This window comes from Erithacus rubecula, assembly GCF_903797595.1.
Source record: "Erithacus rubecula genome assembly, chromosome: 8".
Classification (NCBI taxonomy): Eukaryota; Metazoa; Chordata; class Aves; order Passeriformes; family Muscicapidae; genus Erithacus; species Erithacus rubecula.
The window spans coordinates 20,497,597-20,524,543 of record NC_136659.1 but is presented as its reverse complement, the minus strand read 5'-3'; the positions used below and the strand labels follow the sequence as shown (position 1 = coordinate 20,524,543).

General features: G+C 36.9%; 1 protein-coding gene across 1 annotated transcript in view; it reads right to left on the bottom strand.

Moving 5' to 3' along the window:
- Positions 1–25,372, bottom strand: part of KCNH7 (potassium voltage-gated channel subfamily H member 7) — a 204,496-nt gene extending 179,124 nt beyond the window's left edge. Inside the window, exons 1-2 of the mRNA XM_079310429.1 lie at positions 24,544–25,372; positions 22,350–22,580 (exon numbers count right to left, since the gene is read on the bottom strand). Coding sequence (XP_079166555.1) covers positions 22,350–22,580; positions 24,544–24,619 — 307 coding nt within the window. The 5' untranslated portion in view covers positions 24,620–25,372. The remainder of the gene's footprint in view (positions 1–22,349; positions 22,581–24,543) is intronic.
- Positions 25,373–26,947: the final 1,575 nt, after the last annotated feature.

Sequence of the window (26,947 nt, the reverse complement as noted above, 5' to 3'; positions counted from 1 at the left end):
ATGGATTTCTTTCCTGCTAAATTTGTCTGTGGCTTTAAATGTGGAAGTTACAGAGAAACTGTGTTTTGAAAAGGCTTTTATTGAGGTTTGTGCTTGCTGGTCAGTAATTCATGCATTCCCTGTAACAGATCTTCACCAGTGCCTTCCTCTCTGGCTGTTTTTTCAGATAGACTCAATTTCATACCTGGGTTTCCTCACTGTATTTATTTTACTTTTGGTACTTAAACTGATCTAAACAGAACACAAATTAGGAAAAAAGAATCATATTTGAAGTCAAAACATAGCAGAAAGCTGTATTCTACTTGCACATTCCCATTAAAGTCAAGGACACTACACAAGCAGAAGACAGTTCAGAACAGGCTTTGATCCATAACTACTGCTATTGTACAAGGGGATTTACAACTTTTTTTAGTTTCTTGGTGTAAGGACACACGACACTTGCATCAGTGGGAGATATCTGGTTCATTAAACTTAACAATTAGCCTCAAGAAAGTCTATATGTTGGATTAGTTAAATCATCTTTTGCAGATACAGAAGTGCTCATTAATTAGTAGCAGGAATAATTTGAGCTTTACTGCAATATCAATCAGGATTAAATGTGTTATATAATTTATTCATTAGGTAACACAATTATGCTGCAGTTTAAATAGAAATAATTTTCTGTAACCAAGCAACATAAAGGAAAATATACAGCTATGCTTTATACAACAGCAAAAGAAATTATTACAGATGATGCAGTTAGGAACTTAGGCAATTAAAAGGGAAGCTGTGTTAGGGCTTTCTTGCTACGATTTTGTTGAACTGAAGCTATCTTGAATACTTGAGTCTCTCCATCAACATGTTTCTTTCATATTTGCAGGGGCTAAAAGATTACTGTAGCAATTTAATGTCATTGTTCCCACAAGTCCCTCACTGCAAAGTAAAGGAAAATTCTTTTAAAAAACAGAAATACGGGGAAAGTATTTTAACAGTGCACTGTATCAGAAACTTATACAGGGATACAAGTAATGACTATTCCAGTTCAGGGTCATCTGACAACATCAGCAAAGTAAAGCAGCATAGGTACTGTAAGAGTTTAACTTACAGTTAGTGCTTAACTGTACATTTTGATTTTCACTAACAAGCAAGAGCAAACAGGGGATTTCCAAAGCAAAGCATCGCCTTCATTTTTCTAATCCTAAAGTTAAAAGTAAGGAAGAAATGCTTCAGCTTCTGTTCTGACAAATTCTCTCCTGGCCTGTCTTTTTGATTTTTAAATACCAAGCCAAGTTAGCTTCATATGTACTTGCATCCAATTTTAACCCCAGTTCTAATTTCACTTAAACTGATGCACGCATCTGGGACAATTTTAGTGAAGTGGAGTTTCTGCAAAGATACATTCAAATCAGAGAAATGCTGACTAAAAAAGGCCAAAATACATTTGGGTATCTTTAGTTTTGGGGTTAGATTGCAGAATAATACTTTTAAATGCTTTCAACTATTTGCAATAACGGGATCAGAACTTTGCAGGTTTTGACTGTAACTGCTAGAAAGTAATTTTGAACTCTTGCCTAACAGCTTGAAAGGCATTAAGGTTTATTCTCAGTTTATCCTGTCAGAGTAAAAGGCCTAAGTGACTTCAATCTGTGTTGTATGAGACTAATCCTTTCATTAGGTCTCAGCTGCATGTTTCTGCACCTAACACAGTCGGTTATGAAATAGTTTTTCTAGGAAATTTGAAAGAAGAAATGTGAATAGATTTGGTCAAAACAAGTAATTTCAATCACAGTTGTAGTTAATTAGAAAGGAACCAAACTTCTCTATCGATGTGGGTTTTGCTGTTTATTCCTCTGATCTTCCTGACTGCCTGCTGGCATAACATCCTGTACACTTTGCATTTACAATCCTCATATCCAAAGACCTACTTGAAAAGTATCAATATGGATTAACAAGAAAACAAAGACAGTTAAGTCAGGAATTGAACTACGTGTTTTTGTGCATGTGTACAAGTGTGTTATAACCTCAGATCTTTGAAGCATGGCTTTAATCTTATATCAGGGCTATATCAGAGACTGCTCTAACACTCAGAGCTGCTAGAAACTTGGCATCCAGCTGTGAAAACTCTTTACACCTCCCCTTTTTTCCAGCACTTTCTACATGCATGCTGCAAGGTGGTTATAGAGAATCTAGCTAGCTGTGTTGTCCTAAGGGATCCTGTCAATTATAACAGCATTATAAATGCCTTTGTAATTTTAGTTTTTACCAAATGTATTGGAGGAGAAGCAACTGCATTCATCTTTGTTGCACACAGGCCTTCAAAAGCAGGAATATTATCAAGCTGGTTTTTTTGCATAATACATATATATATATATATATATATATATGTGTGTGTGTAATTACAAACAGTGATTTTATGTATTGCTTATGCCAAAAATGTTTCTAAAGTTTAACGTAAGAAGCTTTTAGAATACGTTTATGATGTCTATTATTTTAAACAAAAAAAAATAGTAAATGCAGAATGAACCTGGGAACTACTTATCACTTAGCATTTATTTGGGAAAATTTTCAGTCAAAGATAGTGGATGTACATTTTAAAAGGTTAGTATATATCCTTGAGACAGCTTCACGGTATGAAATTGTAAATTGCATCATTGATGAGGCATTTTTTGGCTAGCAAGATTCCTTTTGATAACTTTCCCTCCTTGTAGCAGGAATTCTGGATTTTTTTATTCTCATTGCCTTTATCTTTCATTATCACCCACTATCTCTTTCCCCCAGTCCAACTCTTCTCTTTTGTTTGACTCTGAGCAGCTTTTTTTTCTCTCCAGTTTTCAGTTCACCAAATAAAAGAACCACCAAATTGTGGCTCATATCATTCTCACGCTCGTTCATAATATGAGTGGTTGACACTCATTCATTCCCAACCTGAGTGATTTACACTAAACAGGGATCCAGAGGTACTGTGGTGTTTCTCTCTAATAGTGCTGTATCTATCAGCAAGCTTTTGTCTGTGGGTTCTACTTCTGGGGCAGCTTTCAAAAAAGGACGATGACAAGAGTTGCCAGTTGTAGCTTTTGATAGTAATGGCACTAATTTTGGCTGCTCCCTGTATGTTCTAATACTATGGTGAAATAAGTCATTATGGTATCTGTATCCTTAGTCAAAATTTCATTCTTCAATGTCTTCTCTTATTTTTGTTTAGATGCAGAGCTAAATTGTACCTCTGGATTTAAGCAGCTGTTAGGAGTCATAACAGTCTCTGTAGAATTCAAACCAGTCAACTTTACTACAAACAGAGTATCACAATTCAGCCATATGCTACAAATCCTCTAAGATAATGTATTGTGCCATTCACACAAATATTTCACTCTTGAAAGAGAGCTGCTACATTTTTTAAAAAAGCATTAAATTAAATATTAGTAATACAATTTCAATAAGATGATTAGCTTAATGGATCTAGTTCTATTTCTGCAATAGGCTGGAAGAAATTGCTCAAGTAATGTAACAACACCGTGCACTGTAATTTAGTATCTATTTATCTTGCTGTAGCAATACAAGAAATATTTTTAAGAGAAATAAAAGTACTTAATGCAGTATATATTAGTCTTTAAATTGTCTTTCTGTAATATTAGGGCCTTATTTATTTTTATATTTTATGATTATTAAAAAAAATAAGAAATTGTATCACACTCCTACTATTTGTGCTATAACAGTATTTTGCTGCATAATTCAAAGTGGGGTGAACCCCCTTATGGTTGAGCTTGCAGTAGGTTTTAAGCTGGCCAGAAAACCATGATCTCAAGCCCCACACCAAGACTTGGAGAGAAACCCAGAGTGATACTGCAATGCAGTACTAGAGATAATACTGCATTTGATGTGCATTCTTTAGGATTAAATGATAAGTTTGTGCTTGCTTCATTAACCTTGTGTAGTGGTTTTGTGGAAATGGTTCAAAATTATGCTTTTAAAAAAGAACATATAATAACCTTATTTCCTGGTCAACTGTCATTTCTCCTCCTACTCAGTATTCAAAAATTCTCTTACAAGCTGTTAGTGAGCACACGGTAGTTGTTCTTTTACACATTCAATAGGTATGTCCCTATTTTGGGAAGTACTCAGAGATGAGGATAAATGTATCAGGTCACATTCTGGTTTTTCACTTCCAACACTCTGTCTGGGCTGTAGAGGTTTTAAGAAAAAATGTGCACTGAAGTGACTGTTTGAAGAGTTCTGGTGATCTGGGGCATGGCAGTAAAAGTCCTGCCATCTTTGAAATTGGTAAAACATGTAGCACTGTGTTGATAAATAGGAAAGCTTGTGTTACCATCCAACAACTCTTGCATTAGGATACAAAGGATAAAGATTCTTGAATTTTCCATCTATTCATTTTACATGAGCGGAAGACTGGAAAATCAATTAACATATATATGGGTACCTAGTTAGATTTTACCCTGGTCCCCAGAGTATCTGGATACTTCATACAGCTCTTGTTCTTAATCTGCTGTCTACTCCACTTCTACCACCTGCTTATTTGCCTAAGTATGGCATGGAGTGCTTTTATTCAAAGAAATAATTTAAGGCATAATGGATAGATTATTCAAGGGAAATTTATATTTGGAACTACAATTTGTTTTAGTTGTTAATGAATAATTGTGTCTGAAATTTTGCATTAGGAAGGACATGTACAAATATTTATGTTTTCCAAAAAATGACTGTTCTTGTAAGCTCAGATGAAAAGTTTCTCTGTAGGAATATGTGCTCAATTTTTGATTTCTGTATATAACCTTGAAATAAGTACTACAGTTGATCATTGTTTGTTTGATCATTAATTGTTGGTCTTGACCTGTTCTGCTTTTGCAGCTCATTCATAAAGCTCTGCAATGACCAGCTGATGTCTTCAGTACTTATTAAAAGGTCAGAGATTTGTCCTGACATGATGCTTACCTTGTAGTCTAATGTTCATTGTGCCTGGGGGCATAGAGTTCAGGGGCAGTGCAGAAATGGTGCTTTAAGCAATAAAAAATAGTTTCATAATGGAAATTGTGATCCAGATGTCCATGAAACTATCAAATATCTATTCGCCCTGTGCTAACCTGTATCGTTGTACAATTAGGAAAATTTTTCAGAATAACATAATAAAATAATGATGGGTAAGAAAAGAATAATTTTTTGTCTGCCCCCTTTATAAATATATGTATTAAATGAAAACACTATAGATTTTTTAAAATTTCTATATAATACACGGAATAGTACAGGATCCTACAACAAGTACATCACAGACCTTTTTTATAAGCATTTTTAATATTTCCCATAAGATATACTAAAAGTCGTACGAAAATATTATATTATGTGTAAAAAATAAAGATCAAAAGTGCAAATTTTATCTCTAATTATATATCAGCCATTATAATTTAATGAATTTCAGAGAATCTGAGGCTAAAAATTTTAGGTCATAAATCTTTTTACCAGTTTTCATCTCTCACTCACAAAAAAGCTTCAATTGCTTTAGAGTGAACATTTCAAGAATCTAACATAACTCACTTTCAACAACTTTCCAGATTTCAAAACTATTATAAGTTTGAAACTTGAGACTTCTTTAGAATGTTTTGCTAAAGAAACTCTATGCCCATGTTTTTTTAGATTACAGGCTGTTTGGGATCAGTGTTTGAGTTATTTATACTCCTCTGCACATTTCATAAAACCTTATTAATTGTTGATATTAATGAGACACAATGGGACTAGACACATTTTTTCATTAATAGTTAATGAAATTAAAGTGATATTTTAATAATATGTATGTTCATCTTTCTCCATTGTTTGTTTGACTGTTTATTTATCTCCCCAGAATATCCAAGTTTAACTAAAAACTTACAGCCTCAATTTTTAAAATTTTTGTCACATTCATTTTTTTTTTGGCAGTTTGAAGCCAAACTTTTAGGCCTAGCAGATATTGCAACCTTCTCTGAGCTGAAATAATCACAAGCTTTCACAGAGAAATTCAGCATTTGCAATGGAGTTGAATCATTACCTGAGAAGTTATTAGGGTGGAGCTCAAAAAAAAATTCTGTTGTGTTTATTCCCCAGTTTGGCCAAGAACCAAATTATTTCATGCACTCTTGTACAGTCATTTATACACAAATTTTCTTATTGTGTTTATATTTCTTACAGAACCTAGATTTGATTTCTTTCCCTTTGGAGTGGCCTGTAATATACAGCTTCTCCAGAGGACACTCACTCCTGAGGCCTGACCAGGGCTCCAATTCAAGGGGTACATAAAACTTTCTGTTTGACTTTTTCACTTTAATACACAGCCAAGCCAATTTCATCTGGAATATTGACTATCTTTGATAAACAGTGTTAGGCATCCAATTATATAATTATGAGTGATTACAACCACCATAGTAAATATATCTGAAGCTATTTACTGTACCTCCCATAAACTCTGTTAAAGCTAAAAATCAACATTGCTACAAAAACCAATGAATATTCACTACTGGATTTTGCTAGTTGCTCTGAAGAAAAAAGTTGTAGAATGGCACTGCATTTGTAATTTGTCCCTTCCATGTTTCACCATACCCTGATATTTATTTTAGAGGTAACATGAAAAATAAGCATAAATAGAAGCAAAGCAAAAGATATCATGGTACTTTCACATATATATATATATATAATTCTATATTCTTGTTTGAAGATATTACTGGATGCAGTATATTATTGCTGAATTTTATGAATGCAGAAGACAGATCGTCTATGATATAGTAAGAAAAGCATCAGTGAGCTAGTCAACAAATAAGAGTTATCACTTTCCTAAATTTGTAGCTAACTGAATTTTCAGAAAAGTTCTTATATAGAGACAGAATACAGGCCATTATTTCCATACCAAATAAATAATCAAAATCCTCACCAAGATCTAAATCAGTAAACTTTTCTTGAAAATCTGAAGGAAAGGTGAAGATATCTTATAATTTGAAAAAGAATTCAAGGTTAAAACTGTGGGCACCTTTGCAAAGAAAGACTGTGTGATTCTTGCTAACTGGCAAAGATTACCACAGAACTGAGTGAACTGCTACTGGCTAGGTGTGCTTATCCAACTCATGTTCAGTGGGTGACTATACCAGATGCTTTATTTGAGTTGAATTGTGCCCCCTAAAATACCAAAAGGAAAGCTGAGTTTACCACTGCAGGCTTTGGAAAAAGCATTTGAGGTGATGCAAGGTGCCTCTTCAGCCAGAGGTTCTGCTTGCCCATTTTGTTGCACTTCAGAAAGGCTGGTTAGGTAGACTTAATGGAACTATCAATCCTGTACTCAAAAAAGGGTTTGTATTTAGCTTTAACACTTAAAAATAAGGCCATATTTTTTCCCAGCAAATAGACCTGGGCTGAGTGGTTCAACTCACTGCCCTGATCTCTAAAATTTCTCATAATTATTCTGGGTACCAGGATAAAAAATGTATTTTCAAAGAATAAATGTGCCATAAACCTAAAGATCAGAGCTGAAGTTAGTATGAAAATTCTTCAGTTTTAAAATACTTGCATGTTTTTTGCTCTCATAATTGCTTGCAAACTACATTATACTATATTGTGTATCTAAAAAACAATGACTTGCTTATCATTAAAAGGATGTTCAACTAAGTCACAAAAAAGCACAAATTTGTAAAGCCTTTATCAAATATGCAACTATTGAATATTTTCAAGCATTTTGGATCCAGATAAAAACATAAAAGCTTTTCAGTTATTCAAAAACCTTAGAAATTAAACTTCTTTGGGAAGTTTGCTTTAGAACTCTTTTGTTTTAGATAAAGATCATACATATAAATGGGATGTAAACACAAGTTGAAAATTATGTTAACCAAGGGAAAGTTGTTTTGTAATACCTGTGTGTAAAGATAACTGTGTTTCTCTGCACAGCACAGGATCAGAAACAAGGCTAGAAAAGCCATCCTTTTGGCTCTTGCTCACATTCTGACTTTGCTCGAGCCTTGTAGGGCCAAGTATCTTTAACCATTCTTGACAAAAACAAGTCAACATTTGCAATTGACTTGTCATGGGCAAACTGACAAGGAATATTTGGTCCAGTCCAAGAATGAGAAATGATTTGTATAATCTCATTCCTTCAAATTAAAAATAAGACACATGTTCCAGTAGTATGCACACTAAATTAGTCCTATACAGAAATAAAGCACATACAAGTAGCTACCCTGAACACTGTACTAAAACTGTTGCATGCAGAAATGGGTGCAATTAAAACCTCAGTGTGTGAATCTCTCTCACTACCTTAGATGTAGCAATGGCTTTGCAACTGAGCTGAAATAAAAACACACTTAAATAAGAAGTTACAAATTGAAAAATCCTTGCATAATACTATATTTTAATGCATATGCTAGATGTGTTCTCTTCTGCATCATCAAATTAACTGATGTAGGGGCAACCAGTATTTCTACTGTAATGCCAGGATCTGCTGTTGTACAGCCTTAAGATACTTTCATCTGTCACGAGCAGAGAGTAAAAGAAAGCTCCTTTTAGGTAGTCAATAAAGCAAGTTTTATCGGCAAGCTTTCAAACATCATGTTAGGATGATTAAAAATAAAATCCAGCATGAAACAGAAAGATCTGTAAGTGTTAAATATGCATGCAATATAGAGAGAAGTTATTTTAATAATAAATTTAAAAATATTGTCAGCGGTAGTTTAGTCAGTGGAAGTATATTTGATGAAGCTTATCAAAACCTTCAAGCAGCAGTTGAACTCATTATTAATAATATTCATTAAATATGTTTTGTCACATTGTGCTTGTTTAGCAGTCCTTGTCTATAGATTAAGAATTGACAAAAAATATGAAATTAGTTGCAAATTGAAATAGGCTGCCAGGCCCCTTAATTGGGGTCTCTTAAATCAGTCGGATTATGTCTCAGTTTTCTTTTTCATATCCTCAGATGGAACCACATACCCTAATGATGGGTACTTGGAAGAGGTACTGCTTAAACCCTTTAGGGGCCAGCTCCAGCAGGATGCTGAGTGCCATCAATGCCAGCAGGCAGACCTGCTGAGCTCCTTTGGGGAGGCAGCACACTTCTACACTGACTGTTTCCCAGAGTAGGAGAAGGGGAGTTGGCATTGTCCTAAAGGAAAAAGCTGGTATTAACTCTTGAAGAAAACAGCAGACTTCTATCTCCGCTAATCACTAACCTAGAAGAAAGTGTATAGGACAAATCTATAACCTGAAGAAGGAAATATGAAATTTAAAGTGGCAGAAGAGAAATGGAGAAGAAAATATTGTCTTTTGCATGACCTAGCTAAGGAAATGTCAGCAATAAACTATTTCTTCTGAGATGAGACAGTTTTTCAATAATGTTACCTCACTACTGAAAGTCACTGAAAGAATTCGACACAGTGTGAAAAATATTTCTCTCTTAGAAGATCTGATTTTTTCATATCTTTAGTGATGAGAATGAAGTGCTCAATAATGTGTACCAGCGGTGCTCTGGTTAGCTGCCAGTATAGTTGCATTTATCTTCTAATGTAAGACAATTGATTAGCTGTTCTAGAACTTAGTACTCCATCTCAACTTTCTTCAGCCTTAAATTGGATTGGATGACTGTAATCCACAGCAAAATTAGCATTAGGATGTTTTTTTTCTTCTAAACTCAAGCACTTTTGTATAAAAAAAAATCTAGCAAATAAAACCAGACAGCTGCCTAACAGCCAGGTGAATTGAGCTTTATTACAGGAAAACACTGATTCTTCATAATAAAATGTGTAGCAACACAGAATTTATACCAGGTAGCACATCAGTAATGATATTTGGAAAAGGACTACCAGCAAAAAATATCTAGGTTGCAATTTCAACCATCTTGTATGTGTAATGTAGAATGATTTCCTAATGCATGAATAAGTCTATCTAAGTTATGTAAAAGTTAATATCTAAAACTTGACATAATATTGAACCATTGAAGAAAGCATAAGAATAATACATAAAAGTAGCAGAGATGTGACTTAGTATAATAAAAGATATGTAAAATACCCACATATGGGTTCCTGAATTGAGAAGAAAAATAAAAAAACCCACAGTATCTAACTCATTAGATCTTCAAACATTGCAGAGGATATTGCTCAAATGCTTTCTCAAGCACCATATCAGCCCATTCAAGTACTCAGAAAAATGAATGAATTTATTTAAATACCAGTTGGCTCTACAGAGAAATCATGACTGAGCTCCAGTGAAGCAAAAACAACAGCAAAACACTCCCAACAAAATATTTAAAAGAGGTGGGAGCAAGGGCAGGCTACAAGAGAAGACTACCAAAACACTGCCCAGGCATGCTGGGATGGTTTTGAAAAAGCTGAGCTCGATTTGAAACTCTTGGGATATCAAGGGCAACAAGAAGAGCTTGTGTTGCCAGTATGATAGCAGTTAAAGAATGGACAAGTATAACTTGAGTCTGCTAATGACTGGGGACAGGGATTTTGTGACAGTGGATGTGGATAAAGTTGAAGTGCTGTAAACATTCACCACCTCAGTCTGGGAAAGGTTTGAATCTTGAGGTAGTGGAAGAGGTCTGGGACAGTGATCTGTTGAGAAATTTGAGTCCAGCTGTGTCCAGGAAAAAACAGACTGGGCTGTATCATCAGGAGCTTGGCCAGTAGATTGAGGAAAGTGATATTTCCCCTTTACTCAGTGCTCAGTTGACCACACCTGGAATCGTGAATCTACCTTTGGAACCCTAGTACAAGAGAAATGCTGATGAACTTGAATGAGGCTAGCAGAGGTCACCAAGATGGGTGTGGCCGTGGGGCACACGTCCTTTGAAAAGTGTTGAGGAAATTGGCCTTGGCTGTGAGCCTAGAGACAGCTCCAAGCGACTTAACACTCTTTCAATAGGCATGAGGAATTCACCAGGGGATGGAGGCAGGTCTTGTGCTGAGGTGCATGGCAGAAGAATGATAGACAGTGCTTTAAACTGGTATAAAGAAAAACCAGTTTCAATATGAGGTACTGGAACAGGTTTCCCACAGGGGCTCCATCCTGGCATCCAATTGGACAAGTCCTAAGCAACCTACTCTGGATTCTGTGTTGCTCTTGCTTTTGGCAGAAGACTGGACTGGATAACCTCCCAATTTTCCTCCTGACCTAAATGCTTCTGGATTCTATGAAAATACAACGGTTATAAAAGACCAATCTAAGAAAAGGATTCTTTGCTACACTGGAATGGCAAAATGCTATATATTAGAGCATGTGCCATGCTAACAGAATTCTTTCTGAAAACAAATACATCTGAGTGATTGCTATTTAATGGTTGCCACGTGAAACAAAGTATTACTTGTTATACAGATTGTGCCAGTTTCTAAAAAACAAAATACAAACAAAGTGTGAAGTCCAAGAGAGGAGTAAGTTACAGTCTAAACTAGGTTATGAGGATATCCCTGTTTAATAATAAATTCTGGAGGTATGTTAGTTGAATCTAATCAGATATATTATATCCTGCAGAAATATAATTTTTTTCCCATAGGTAATATTATGTAGATCTCACAAGTATTTGGTATCATTGTGGACATCTAAAAAGTTGAATCAAGCTAGAGTCTGATGAAATTTCAATTCTTTAAAAGCTTGAAAAATGGAAGTTTTTTGTTGCATAATACATGCAGCACCAGTTGAACACAAATAATACTCATCTAAGTTTCACTTTTTTTTTTTTAAATAATGATGTACAGGCTCTGTATGACTGATTTGTGGTAGCACCTGAATAAGTGCTACAATTATCACAACAAAGTTCAATGTGAGACTGGAAAATGACAATTTTTTTTCTGTTTGAAAAAAGTATGAGTTTAACAGCCACTGAACTTTCTTTAAAATTCCTTCTGTATTTTTTCTTTATAATTTATTTGGCAGTTCTATTTTCTATATCAGGTTTGTAAAAGTTGAGGACTGAAGTTGACCCAGGAGTTGATTCCACCTCAGTGTTCTTTTAACCCTATGTCAAGAGAAGGAAAGAGTTTGGACACTTTTGCCATTCAGTACAAACCCTAGCTGTCTCTAGTCCCATTCTGGCACTTCAGGGTCATGTGTGATGACTCTAAGACAAGAAGTTGTTTCTCTGGAAATTATTGTTTATTGTAAAAGAAGAGAGACACGTACACAACTGCATTACCTAGGGTGTCATCTTGGACCTGACCTGTGGTGTGAGATGCTCATATAAGAGCAATCCCTATTAAGTACAATTCCTATTAAAGGTCGTTTTACAGAACTATTCCCTGTAATATCATTTTATATTCTCACTCTGTCATCCATTTTTTAGACTTGATCATGCATTTTTTGTGGCATTTCTATATATATACACACTGGGAAATGTTACAATGCAACTTTGGAGTACTTTATTGGAAAAGAAAAAAGGATAGTGCAAAAATGCATTAGAGTAGGATGTTTTGGAACTGTGAGCTTTTCCAGAATAATATGCCTTTGGAGGCAAAAGACTCACTGCATAAGTCAATCAGCTCATTAAGAGCCCCTCTAATTTGCCGTTCTGTTCAAGCTTCCTGTGATCGAATATATTTAATAAGAAAAGTGCTTTATTAGCAGAACTGTTGTGAACTATAGAATATCAGTTTGTATTCTGTGATTGGGTGGGAAGTAATTTTGGCAGTTCCTCAAAGTGGTTCTTAAACCTTCTGAAAAGGAGAAATGCACTTTCATAGTATATATAATAATATATACATATAATTGAAAATCTACCCCTTAATTTGATTTTACATGCTAAAACTTCAGGTCAGTCATTTCTCTTTCAGGAACTCAACCTCAGTGTGCTCCTTGTAGCTATGGTAACTTTCTTATATCTGATATTTTAGTGCCTGTGGAATCTGAGGGGAAACTTCCCTCCACCCTTGCCCTGGACCCCCCTCCCCCCCCAATCCCATTTAGATAATGTACTTTCCAGGTAATAATCAAGATTAAATGTGTAGAATTGTTTCTCCATCATTAAAAAAAAAAAAAAAAATTGACATATTTTCTTCAGATATTCCTGAAAAAGTGGAGATAAAGTCCTTTTTTTCCTTTTTTTTATTTACAGCAAAATTATCCCAAGGTAAAAAGAGATTAAGAATAAAATATTATTTAAAAGGGAAACAATTCAATCAATTCCCATGAAGCAGGGACATATGCTCCTGCACATTCAAATGTTAAAGAGATTATGTTTGAAATTCATGCAGCCACACACAATGTATTTGTCTGGCTAATAATTGTGTTTTGCATATGTCGAGCTCTGCAGAAACAGTGATGCTACTGGTAATTCTGCTACTGCAGGATCTGTTTTTTTACAAATGAGGTCAAAAGACAATCAAAAATGAATGTAAATAGATCTGCATGGTCTACAGAATAGTTCCCTTAGTTGTAATGTTCTTAGCTTGTGTAGTTGTTTCTAGAAAATATCTTTGCCTACCCATCAGCTAGGAAGAAGAGTGGACTGTGAACCATGCATTCCTTCCTCTTTCTTTAAATATCCGTGAGCACAGGAGGGGAAAGCCGCCCACACCCAGGTCCTGATCTACAAACATCACACAAATCAGACACTAATTCTGCTTGCAGCTGCAGCAGCAGTGAGTAGTTTTTTAATTAACTTTTTAGGCATTTGGGAGCAGGTTCTTAGATTCAACTTCTAATCCTGACATTAGAAAGGATTTGCAAGTTTCAGGATAAAGAGGAATAAGGTTTTATTACAGTTTTGTGGTCATCTACGAACAGTACTCAAACTCTTCTTTAGCTCAAAAAACTACAAAACTTTTCTTTAAAACTCTGTGGATAAAACACTAAATATGCTTCTGTACATTATGTGCCCACATTTTTGTTGCCATAAGAGATCAGTGTAACTTATGGGAGGACTAAAGTTGCTCTGCAAAGGATGCTCTGAACAGCAACTCAGCATGGGCTGGCTCAGGACTGACATGATACATAGACTTTCATACCAGTTTGTGAGCTGCTTCATTAATCTTTTGTACTTCAAGGTGTTACTACTCTCTCACATAATATGGTTATGTTGTCCATAACTCCAGTCCTTCTTGGAAGAGTTGCTCTTTCTGTTGGATAAACTTTAGAGGTAAATTGATTCCTGGTATATTTTATCAAGCAAAAATAAACTGGGCACTTAAAATGGATAAAAATTGAACACATTTTCTTTTATTGTCATTATTAAAAATGACATGGACTTCAGGTTTTCTTCCCTTCTTTCTTTCTTGACATTTTTTTAGCAAGTAGACAGAACTGAAACAGTGTGTTTTTTTTACCTTAACTGCCATACAATAGGATTTATGGACTAGTGAGCTTCATATTCTTTTGAAAGTATAAAAAGAAATCCTATAAACATGCAAAATACTAATGAGATTATCTGGCATTTTTTTTCCAGAGAGGAAGGAGTAAAGCAGATTGACATAAATGTGTTTTGAAAGGAGGAAATTTGTAAGCTATTTTCAGACATCCACTTGCATTGATTTGAATGAAAATCAGCAAAGAATGCTCTAAGAAATAATCTCAAAAGGGCACAGACTCCAAAGTCTGACAACAGCTGGGAGTAAGTGCTTTAGCATGTTAGTGATGAAACACATTCACATGATGATTAACAGCTTTTCAAGTAGCCTAGGTATAAGAGAAAGACAAAAACCCCTAATGTTCTTGTTCCAAAGTTATCTCTGCTTGTCTGACCTCTGCATAAAAATGGATCACAGTTTAGTCTCTGTTTTGCACATTTCATTCATAACTTGTTGTCTTTTTGTGCAGCAATATACTAGTTAGCAAAGGTGAACAGTCTCTATGAGCAGTGCTCCAATGCCAAAAGATCAGGATTTCTTAGTGTTATAAAAATTAAAATTTGCAATTCAATTCTATGAAAGCTGTTGGTGTGCAAGTAATTCCTGTGTCATTAGGCATTGATATGTTGCTCTCAGCCCTTTAGGAGTTTTACTGGCCAGAGAAACAGCCACTAAAGAATCCTGTGCATTTGCCCCAAAAAAGGCCAGGATTTCGTTAGCTGGTACTGTCAAGGATCGATATTCAGATGTGATAAATCCAATTTTCCAAGTATCTGAAGTAAATTTTTGTTGTGTTTTTCTGAACTGACTGGTTCATCGGTTTTCACTGCAGCCTAATTTGGCAAATCAGAGGTTTAAATGAGGTAATGGTAAAATGTAAGAGAAAGTATTTTTATTATGGAGGAGCAAGGACACAAAAGCAAGAAATCTCACTGTGTAGTCAAGTACTGAAGGCAGCTGTGATTTCTGGGCTAAGCTTTCCTCTGGTCATTTCCACTCCCTATCAGTAATGAAATAGTTAATAATATTGACACTTAAATACCATCTTTGAGTTTTGAGTATATGATGGTGGCTCTTTGTTAACAAATAAATCAGAAAGCATTCTTTGTGTGGGTAACCCTTCAATGCTATAACTGAAGGCAGTACCAAAACTAGATATAATAAGATCTATAATTGGAATCCAGTTAATGAAACAGAAAAAGACAAAACCTTCCCTTTACGCTGTTTACTCTGACTTTTTTTCAGGTTGAATTTTGGTATCCTTTGTGGTGTTTTTTCCTGATGAGATTCCACTGTGATTTCAGTTTTAAAGAATTAACAAAATGAGAAATGAAAAGGCATTTGGTGGGGAAAAGGAAGTTAGTGGGGAAGCTTAAAATTGCATATCTGTGAAAATCCAGGAGGCCAAACAGCATTTTGTGACTAGTTATATCTGTAATTCTACTTTCAAAATGAAATTTTAGTCTAATTTCCAAAAAATTATTCAAATATGCATGTTATTTCCTTTAAAAAAAACCCCGGTATACTAGACTAAAAAATTCAACTATACAAAATCATAAGACAAATAGTTCCCACCTCAGAAATACAAACTTTCAGAGTTGCAGACAATGCAAAACAAGTGAGTAACTATAGAGCCACAATACCCCCCTGTCATTGTCATTTATCCGCTCTGCCTGGGAGGTTCACAGCCACAGTTCTGATTGCTTTTGAGATATGCAGTTTCCAGAGTCAATTAGCAATTTCCACAGTCAGCTTTGTCTTGCTACTCTGAATTCTATACTGCCTGATTAAGCTTTTTCCATACTTAGCTGAGAAGAGCATGGACTACCTAGCACATAGAGTGAGTCATACACTAAGCTATGTAGGAAACACTTTAAAACTGGGCTTGAAACTGCTAACATAACATCTAATCCACACCACTGTCCCCTTTTTATTGCTTGGAACCAGAGGGAACAGAAATGCCAACAGTGGTGTTACTCGAGGTGCCATGTTTTGAAGTTTGTTTCATATCAAATATGCAAAAGGTTGCTATTAGAAAAGCAGTGGCTCTTCCCCTGTGTCTGTTGCAAGCTATGATGTCTGCTTTGTTCTCTGCATCTCTTTCTGATATATGAGCTGATTCGGTGGAGAAGGGAAAGAATCAATCGATAACACGAATCAGGAGTATGCAACAACTCTCTTATCATAATGTAACATTAGAAAGGATGCATGATAAAGATGGAAAGAGGACACAATAAATCATGTGAAACCACACCAAAAATAGACTGACAGCATCTGTTCTTTTTGTCTCATAACCCAAAACCAAAATAGCTTTCACTACAACTCAAACGAGCATATTCAAAGCAGATAAAAAATGTTGTCAGCAATGCCTAATTAAAAAATTAAATTCTTTGGAGGATGTGTATCATATTGTAACCTTATATCACCATTTCACTCTAGAATGTGTCACCTTTCCTACCACTATGGCACACTTTTTTGAAAGTCAGCAATCATTTTATCTTTTTATCTTAGACTAGGGAAATTTGAGCCCCTTGATTGGTGTGAATTGCCTCTGTGACATTCTGAATCCTGACATTAAATTATCCCATGGAAGTCCAGCATAGGAATAGCTCAGTCTGAACACTGTACTGAAATGAAAGACTCCTGAACCACTAGCCTGCAGGTTTTTTATTTGTGCCATGGAGGAACTCAAAACTGTCAGAATGGATTTTTCCAAATTAAGCTCTTTTTTTCTGTTAAAGATGCAGTACCTATAATAACAGCAATTGTATTCTTCATTACTTATTAAGCCATATATATCTACTCATTCATACCTTTCTGGCCCTAAACACTGAGAAAGAGAATAATTTCGAAGTTAATTTAATTGTTCTATTTATGCAGATACTATCTCTTTTTATAAAAGTCCCCTCCTTACTTAAAATCAATTCATCTTTACCTGGAAAGAAAAAGGAATATATTGGAAAGTCAAGGAGATGAAAAATAAGATTGAAATTGACTTACAAATAAGTTTCCTTAGGATATCTAAGAGGTGCTTTATCATAATCATTAGGTATCCTACATGAAATGTGAATAACAAGTGACCCACAGTTCTGAGTAGACATAGGAGCAGTATCTGAATGGGGATGGGTAAATGAGATATTTGGATCACTGAGGGATTGTCTCACTGCTGATGGCTCTCCTTGCTGCAAAATCAGCAATAGTGAATGGGTTTTTAGTATTAAAGCCCAAGGTAGAAACAATGTGCTACAGACATGAGACAGGATGTCCTCATTCATTTCCAATAGGTCAATGCCTTCAGTAACATTCTGGATTTCATCCAAGGAGTATTTTAGGAATGCCTGGAAAAAAGCCCTGCATTAAAAAAGAGCTTTTTGACAGGTTTTTGTGGGAGGCAGCACTTTCTTTATCAAAATGCAGTCAGATAGTATTTCTTATATCAAGGAGTCCTACACAAGTAGGGTATCAGAGAGATTGGACTAATTGACCTATCTCAAAAGTTCTGGATAAGGTACTGAAAATATGGTCAAGACAGCTGCTGCCCCTCATGCTAGAGCTAGTTTAAGGGGACTTGATACACATGTAAGCAGCTTTCTTTACAGTTGTGTTTTTTATTGATCGGTAGGTTGATACAAACAGGTGGTAAAACACCTATGCTGACTGAAGTCTAGATGATTAGCTTCTAAATGAAGTCCTGTTATTTCTATTTAAGAACTCTTAATACCATTTTAACTTTATTTCGTCAGTATGTTTGCACAATTTTTATTTTCCTATCCTCAAAAAAGAGCTGAAAAGGCCTTAAGATAGTTTGGAAATGTGCTTTAAAATGCACATTTAGAAATGTTTAATTTCAGTCAGTTGTAGCAAATTTTTTTTTTTTGAAACTGGGTAAATGGCAAATAGTTTATGAGGTTTGTACAAACACTGCAAACTTCTTGATCATATCTTTGCTCAAAACTATACCTTAGTTCTCAACCCTAGAATATCTGATGCATATAGACTAAGCTTAAATGATCCTACCTTCCCTTAACAGATATCATCTGCAAACTTAGACATATCCCATTATTACCTAGAAAGCATACAGTAAGAAGTAAAAATATAATCTGTGTGGCACAATACTTTCTGATTATTATATATCCATTCTCAATAATAATTATAATTATACTTTTTATCTCAAAAGTTTTACAGCTTTACCACCTCAAGCAATATTTTACATCTGTCAAGAATGATTTATGCAATAATGACTTAAACTGCAAAATGGAGTCCTCAAAGGAAGAGCTGTCAAACATTTTTACCATAAATAACTTTATTAAAATAAGAACTGATATCCTGTATAAACAATATCTTGCCTTCAAGTATAATTCAGATCATACAGCTATAAGATTAGTGAAAAAAATTGCGAGATAGTAAGGAATTTATGATATTGCTACTTTGATATCAGAGTATAATTTTTTAATTAAGCAGATGCTAATGCCTAATGGGCAATCCTTGGGAAAAAAAATCTCTTTCAAAATAATAGTTCTTGTAGTGACTTGTATTTATCTATTGCTCTCTTTGAAAAGTGATATTTACATTAAAAAAGAAAATTATTGTGTCTTTAATCCCATGAGTACATCCTGTGACAATTGTGGAGCTACTTGTGCTATGAGAACCTGCAAATTTGGACCTTTAGTTTTGGCGCCATCTGTTCCCATTAACCATTTTTCTCAGCAACAAATTTTTCTGGTAATTATGTAATTACCTACTGTGGCACTACTTGAGGACAGAGGACTAGAACTTTGCTTGAATTGTGTAAATACCTTTCTAAAAGGAAAAAAGAGTGAGGAGAAATTAAAACCAAAAGCAAGCTATGTTCTGATAGAAGAACTCTGAGAGTAGCTAGTGAGGTCTTAGCTGCAAATGTTAAAACCTGCCTTAAAGACACCACCAGTGTGGTTGGGACAGGACTGCTGGGTGCCAGGTCATGCTGGGTGCCCAGGTCCAGGCCATCTAAACAATTACACAAAACTATCACAAGCACTTGATAATCCTCTGCATCCTCCCCACACTGCATGGTAAAAAGGAAACAGGCTCCATGCAGGTTACTCATTTATAAAATCGTCATACATAGATTTTTTTTCTTCTTTGACCACTCTATCTTCTGTCTGTCATGTTTAAGGCAGTGTAGGTTCATTTTCTGAATATCATCATTCTGTCCCGTCTTTGGGTGTGTAATTTGGCCAAAAGATTAAAGCAGTGAACAAGTAGCAGCTTTCAATCTTGCATCATCAAGATGTTTAAAATTCAAGATCTTGCACTTTCTAGAAAAGTGGAATACAGACCAGTAGAGAACATCAGCATTCTAATTCCCATGTATGTGTATAATACCACTTTTCTACAGCAAGAGTTTTCTTTTAAGTTGAGCTTCAAAGCTGTGACATTTTAAAATTACATGAAGTGGTATTTAGAATCAAAAAGAAAAAGCATTATTTATAGAGTGATTCTCTTTCTGATATCTGCATTGCTGGAATTCTGATGACATATTAGCTATATAAGTGATCCCACTGACATTTGTTTTATTTCAAAGTATTAAAATAATTTTTAATATAATCAGTGGCTTATGTAGAGTAAATGATAATGTGATGTGGAATAAGGCTTTGTTTGCAATTCACTGGGCATTTACTCAGGAGTGTGCAATATGGTCTTCAGAACCTCCCATCAGTGGGACCTCGAGCAATTCACACCTTCTTGAGGTGTCTTCCTCCTCCATATGCTTAGTATTATGTTAAATATTATCCAACGTTTTGCCCTGAAATAAAGTGTCAAATTAAACTTCTAAGCAGTGGATAGTTCACTGGAGTAACTTGGGCTACTCACATGTAGAAAGTTACATTTCTGACTTTGCTAGAATTGACCTCTGGAAATTGAGAATTGCTGAAATTGACCTCAAGTCTCATACTCAGAGCACACATGCAAAATAAGCCACTAGCCAGGTATTAAACTCCCACAATTTTAGAAAACTTAGGAAATTGACTTTGTTTCACAAACTGGAGGAAGTCTTTGTTAGAAACCACTATTCTGTATATTGCTACTATATACAGACTATGTTATATATAGATGTATGTATATATGCTATAAATTCAAATTTGAAAATTTGGAAAAGTAAAGATGAAAAGTGAGGTATATCTTTTTGACTTATTTAGAATAATGATAGGATATGTTTACTAACATTAATTACATTCATCATACAGGTAGATTCAATTTTATGACACCACATAGATTAAGATTTTCTATCACATTTTGAAAAGAAAGTAAACATTATGGGGAATAAAACAAAAAAAATCTGTATATACAATCAAGCTGACAGATAGCCATGCATTTGAGCGTCAGACCCATCTTATATTTTGACAATTTTTGCCTGATTCACCTGTACTTGTTTAAATTTAGCAGATCATACAGTTCACATGATGAATCCTGCTCACATTTAGACAAGCAAAATATTAAGGCATTTAAAGTAACTGCTCACAGAAGTGAAGTTACTGAAAACCCTTATGCATAAGACTGTTTACACTGAACAATCTGTAACTCAGCGTTCAAAAACTGTTTATGAAATGTACAGCAATTTTTATGGACTATTTCTTTGGTTTATCTCAGATTATGGTGTGTTGCATGATTTCAGAATTTAGCATTTTAGAAAAGGATCGATCGATCGATCTATCTACCTACCCACCCACCCACCCACCCATCTCTGGTAATTGACAGATAAGAAGTATTTTTTAATGCTTTTTTACTCTCTCCCAATATTTTGGGAGACTTTGGGACTTTTAAACTATCAAATCTCCAAACAGTGCTCCAGGCTGATGGCTGTGAAAGTTAGCATTGAATTTCTCTTTTTGCGATTTTTTTTTTAACACATACCAAGTTAACACAAACACAGGGTAGATGTGTAAAAGACACACAGTGTCAAGTCTCCTGAGAAATCTTTGTCCACAGCACAGCTACAACAAATAATCAAAATCTGCTCCAGACCATCAAACCAGATCTAAGAATAAACGGCTCTACTGAGAATCTGCTATGAAGAGTATGCTTAAATATTGGTAGCGTGGGTAGAATGGTTGGCCTGAGTCCTATCTGAATTGCACCAGCCTAAGCTAAAAATAATGTTACTTAAGTCTTTCCAAGATAACAACAGAATTATTGAGAACAGGATTTAACTCTGTGACTTTAAAATGAGAGAGTACATCGCATGTGATTCTAAAATTGATGTAAACAACACACTGGCCCTTCTCCAGAACTAATTTAAGCTCAGCATTTGAATATGAATTTCCTTTTCCCTCACCCAAGAGTGTACACAGCAAGAGACAAAATAAGGTACACCACAATTATCAATTACTTGAATTCATTTGAAAGATGGGTGTTTCAGTAAACAACTCTGGGTAATTAAAAAAAACTCCAACCAACAACAAAACTCTACATATAACTATTATGTATCACAATTACTTCGCATATGTATGCATATTTAAATCTGAAAATAAATTTATTAATTTTTTGCTCTAAAGAGGAAAAGAAGTATCAGCAGATTCAGCCATTCTGCATATATTGAGTATTTACTGAATAACAGGGATTAGTTCATAGCCTAGGCAAACCCAAATTTTGACTCTGGCAATGCTAGGACAATATCAGTAGTTGTAGTTCAATTGCAGATACTTCACAATATCTCAGTTCTGAAAAAAACTTGTATCTTTCTTTATAAGCTAATGCTTACTTTTTCTGCTTTTAACTTTGTGGTAAAATACTGCATTTGAATCAAGGTAGATCTCCTCTATGCTGATTACTTTAAGTGATTTACATCTTTATATCAACCAAGAGGAGAACTTCTGCTCTACAGTTGCAAACACTGTGCTGGCTTCATTCAGCTGGTAGAGTGAGCGTACGGTGATATACTCCACACACCCACCACTCTCAGGGCAGATTCCCTTACTGATACACAAATGTGACAACACCTCCAGCAAAGGGGCTGGCCAGTACAACATACACACTTCTTTTACCAATCCACTGCTAACCAAACACACAAAAAGTTTTGAAAATAAAACCAGACTTTACCATCTTTGTGATAATACGTGACTTCTACTTTCCTCTCCTCTGACCCCAGCAGGGCTTGAGCAATTTGGGCAATATGATGTCTTTTGGTCTCTGGCCCATGAAGAAAATCACAGGTGCAAGGTTTCTGCATGACATCTGGCCTGGAGAACCCAGTCATCTCACAGAACCCATCATTGCAGTAGATGATAGCACAATTCTGCACTCTAGCATTAGCAATGATGAATTTTTTATCTGCAATAAAAGAAAGTGATGCATTTTTAGTACTCTTTCAACATTTCTTATAGAGTCGATTGCAGGGATGAATGCTGAGCAACCATTCTTTTAATGGGAATGCCTGAAATACAGAGATTTTCAGTCATTTAATGAAGATAATTTGATCCGTAGCTTTTAAAGAAACTTTGATTAATTTAGAACACATTAAAGATTAACGTAATTGTTTTTTAAGAAAATAAAACCACACTATGCAAGTCTCTGTAAATCTTTTGACTTCAAAATTTTGTCTGTTTCAGGCTTCACTGCAGGCTAAGCGATGAGCGCTGTACCGTCAGTCACAACTCCAGGAAAGTCCTTGAAAAGTTAGCAGCTTCTTTTGGGAAAAAGTAGAGGCTCGGGAAGGGGGCTCTACTCAAGTGAAGGGCTACCTGATGTAAGGCCAATCTCAACCTCCCCTGTAGGGATTTTCATTGAGGTGAATAACAGTAAATTTTCAGCCAGTATTTTAACAAATCTATCTAAAAAGTAACAGAAGAAAAGAAAGTTTCTAAAATCAATAAAAAGTGGGTACATGAAATTATTACATTGGAAACATTTTGTAAATTTCACTGAAGTTCTGTGCTTCCACCCATCCTCCTTTCCCAGACTCTTATCTAAAGATAGGTTCAAAAGTTTTCAACTCTTACTAGCTTGTTTCTCTTTACCTTTTAAACGCACTATTCCCATTGTAATTCTAAATGTGCAACTTTGATACACTTACTGCTAATAACATTAAATGTTAGTTACTTAAATTTGCAAGGCAATTGCTTGCCTTATAAAAGATTTCTTACGTGACAATAAGTAAACAGTGTAAGTCTTCAAAATTTTAAATATGTCCATCTTTGAACACAGCAACGTATTTGGAGATTTCATTACTTTTTCAGCCATCTTTCAATCATGCTGAACTTTCACTATCACTTGCCTGTTTAGTAGATAGCACATTATTAGTGCCAAAAAATATACATTTTACTACCTAAAAACTCGGAGTAGCAACACGGACTTAACATATAAATAAATTAGGAGTAGCACTGTTTATATTCTTTAAGGTTTAAGCATATGGAAGTACATGAACTGGAATTACCTGTAAAGGTTCACACACCAGACTGATACTAAAATTATGCTAAATATTTAAATCAATGTACATATATCAAACTACTGTTTCTAAATGAAATTCCTTTTAAGCGTCAAGTGTTCCTTCTTACAGCTTATAGGAAGCCAGAATTCTGGCCAGCAAAAAGCATTTCAGCTTCAGCCTCCTTGACAGATAGTAAGCTGCTGCAATGGAAAAGACCTCACAGACTCTCCTGAGGATGCATTTGCACTGGTTTGATAGATATTTTAGACTTACATGAACAAAAGAGAGAAATTTGACAGCTATACCAAAATGCAGTCATGACAACAAGGTAAGAGAGTATTTCCTCTTTAATAACTCTTCTGCATATTTTCTGTTTCCTCTAAATCAAAGTCTGAAGTTCTGCTTTATTTTGAAAAGGTTATTACTATTAACAGCATTAACAATAATAATAATAATAATAATAATAAATCTAGCCTATGTTTTAGACATTGCAAAGACAGCAAGATTCTACATTCTGCTTTTAGAGCCATCTCACTGCTTCAGAAGAAGGTAAGAGATATAACTTCTATAGCTATACAATATGGATACAGTCAACGATAAAAACTACTCTTCAAATAGTATGGGAAAATAGCCCCAACCCCCCTCCCGAAAAAAAACCCAAACCCAAACAAGCCCAGCAACCAGTAATTCAAGTTGATAGTCTGTATTCTAGATTTAAAACATTACTACTTCTGCCAGGGATCCCCTTCTTACCTCCGGGGTTTTCTTTGCAAGCTACAAACTTAAAAATAGTCTGGAGCTGCTGTCCATTTAGTCACAAGCAGAATAAAACTACTATAGCAAAATAGATAGAAAGCGAGAACTTACTTTGCCCTTCAAATTTTCGTATGATTGTACCCAAAAATGTATTTTGTGGTGCCACATGACCTCTGCGAACAGGCATGTTTGTACAGGTCTTCGGTTTTCTGTGCACAATGACTTCTCCAAGGATCTCCTACACGGCTCCAGCCCAAAGCACCGAGCCAGCTACCCTTTGTGACAAATCATCGTCCTCTGGAGCTCGGAAATCTCTTCCCATTAGCACCACTTCTAGAGACACGCTTTTCCTATTGGAGTCAGATTCATCACCCAGTTTCTTTCTTTCTTTTTCTTTCTTTCTTTCTCTCCTTGCTTTCTTTTCTATTTTTTTCCTGGAGGAGCTCGGACGCTATTGTCTGGGGCGGGTAGGGGTGGGGTAAGCAGGAGGAGGTGGCGGGTGGGGAAAGATTACAAGGGTAATCGATCTCTAGCACCAAACATCGCCAATTTTCCAAAGCAAATGGCTGTGACCCGGCGGTTTCCGACGCTGTAGTGGTGGTTTGAGGGCTGGAAGACTAATGTTTCTCCGCTGCCAGAGGGAGTGACGTTCCCCCCTCCGGGCTTCACCACGGCGCGCAGCAGCTCGGATTACTCAAGCGTGGTTTAGCAAGAGCCAGCCAATAAATCTCTTCAAAACTCGGCGACAAACAGCGGCATCAGGAATAAGCTACACCCCAGCAGCACCGCGACGTGCCACATCGCCCACCGCGGCGGCTGCAGGGGTCAGCGGGGACCGAGGGCGATGGCGGGGGGGCCCCGCCACCTCCGGTAGCCCCGGCGTCCCCGCCCTCCCGGCACCGCCGGCCCCTCCGCGGCCCCTGAGCGTGGCCCGCCGGGGAGCCCCAGGCGCTGGCAGGGCCGGGGGAGGGAGGGAAGTTGGTACACGCCCCGTCTGGGGCGGGGGGGCGGCGCGAGTAGGGGTCGATGTGGAGCGGTGGGGGGAGCGGGGGAAGGGACCACCGGAGCCCTCGGCATCCTTCCTCTCCCCGGTGGAAGGGGTTGCCCCCTCCTACGCGGCGTGACCCAGGCGAGGGCTTCCCCTCGCCGCACGACCCCCTCCTGGGAGGAAGGGGGATTCCCCCAGCGCCGAACGCTGCCCCCGGGTTGGCGAGCAGCGCCAGGCTCCGCTCGGGGCCGAGCGAGCGGCGCGGAGGGCGCGCCGGGTCCCGCGGTGCGCGGGCAGAGCCGGGCACGGAGCCCTCGCCCGGCCCGCGGCGGCACCGGGCGGGTGCCGAGGCCGCCCCGTCGCTGAGCCGCTGCCCGGAGCGCGCTCCGCCCCGGGGCCGGGGCCGGGGCTGCTCGGGGCCGGGGCCGCTCGGAGCTGGCCGTGGTGCTGGGCCGCCTCGCCGGCGCGCACGGAGGCGCCGCTGCCCGCGCTCGGGCCCGGGGAGCGCCTGCCTCCCCCCGCCTGGCTCCTCTCAGCTTCTCCCATCCCACAGGAATAGTTGGGAACGCTCCCGGGGGAAGCGGGTATTATTTTCAGGCTGTAATTAAGGCTTCCTGCACTACCCAGCAGGCAGAACCGTGTGAGTTCAGCACGGCTCGGCGAGGTGACACGGGGAGGGAGATGGGGGCAGCCATGCGATGCTGGAAAGACATCTCTAGGGTAGTGCAAAGCACAGGCGGCTTCTTAATAAACTCATAGGGCAAAAAAACCAGAGGCACCTGAGCACCGTTCTTTGTAATCGCAAGCACAGGATATTGAGCCGGCAAACCACCGCTTCCCACCTGTTCTTCCACAGCACAAACAGGTGTTTCCTTATTCCCGTGAGCTTTTCAGAGGTGTGGCCTTTGTGCCACTATTACCGTGTGTCATCCTCTATATTTATCAGAGGTGAGGCACAGTCTGTTGAGTATGAGGGTTCATTTCTGGATTAATTTAATGTAACCTCAGTGGAATCATCCCGGATTTACACAACTGTGAATGGTGTCTGAAAACAAAATTTGTATATACATAAACTGTATTAAGATGGCTTCATAGTAGTTGACTGTGTACTAATTACAAAGCCTCATCTACATTAAGGAATATATAATCAGATACCTAATCAATCTTGAAAATGAGTTTTGCTTATTTGCAGAAACAAATGTTAAAATCTCTGTATTCAGAGGTATGAATCAAAGGAAAAACATATTTTTTTTTTTCTGTAATAATATTTAGAGAAGTAATTATTTTGACTCTGATAAACACTAGGAAAAAAAAAAATCTCCTAAAGTATTTTTGAATACTTTTCCTTTGGACAGTGGATGACTATTCAATTTGAATTTTTCTCTTATTGCTCTTTATCTTAATGAAAAATTATTTCTGTGAAAAGGTATTCAAGTTCCTAAAGATGGTAGTAGAAAGAGAGTGAAGAGGAGCATATTAATTTTAGCCCTTTCTATAATACCTAACATCTAGTCAAGTCGTAATGGC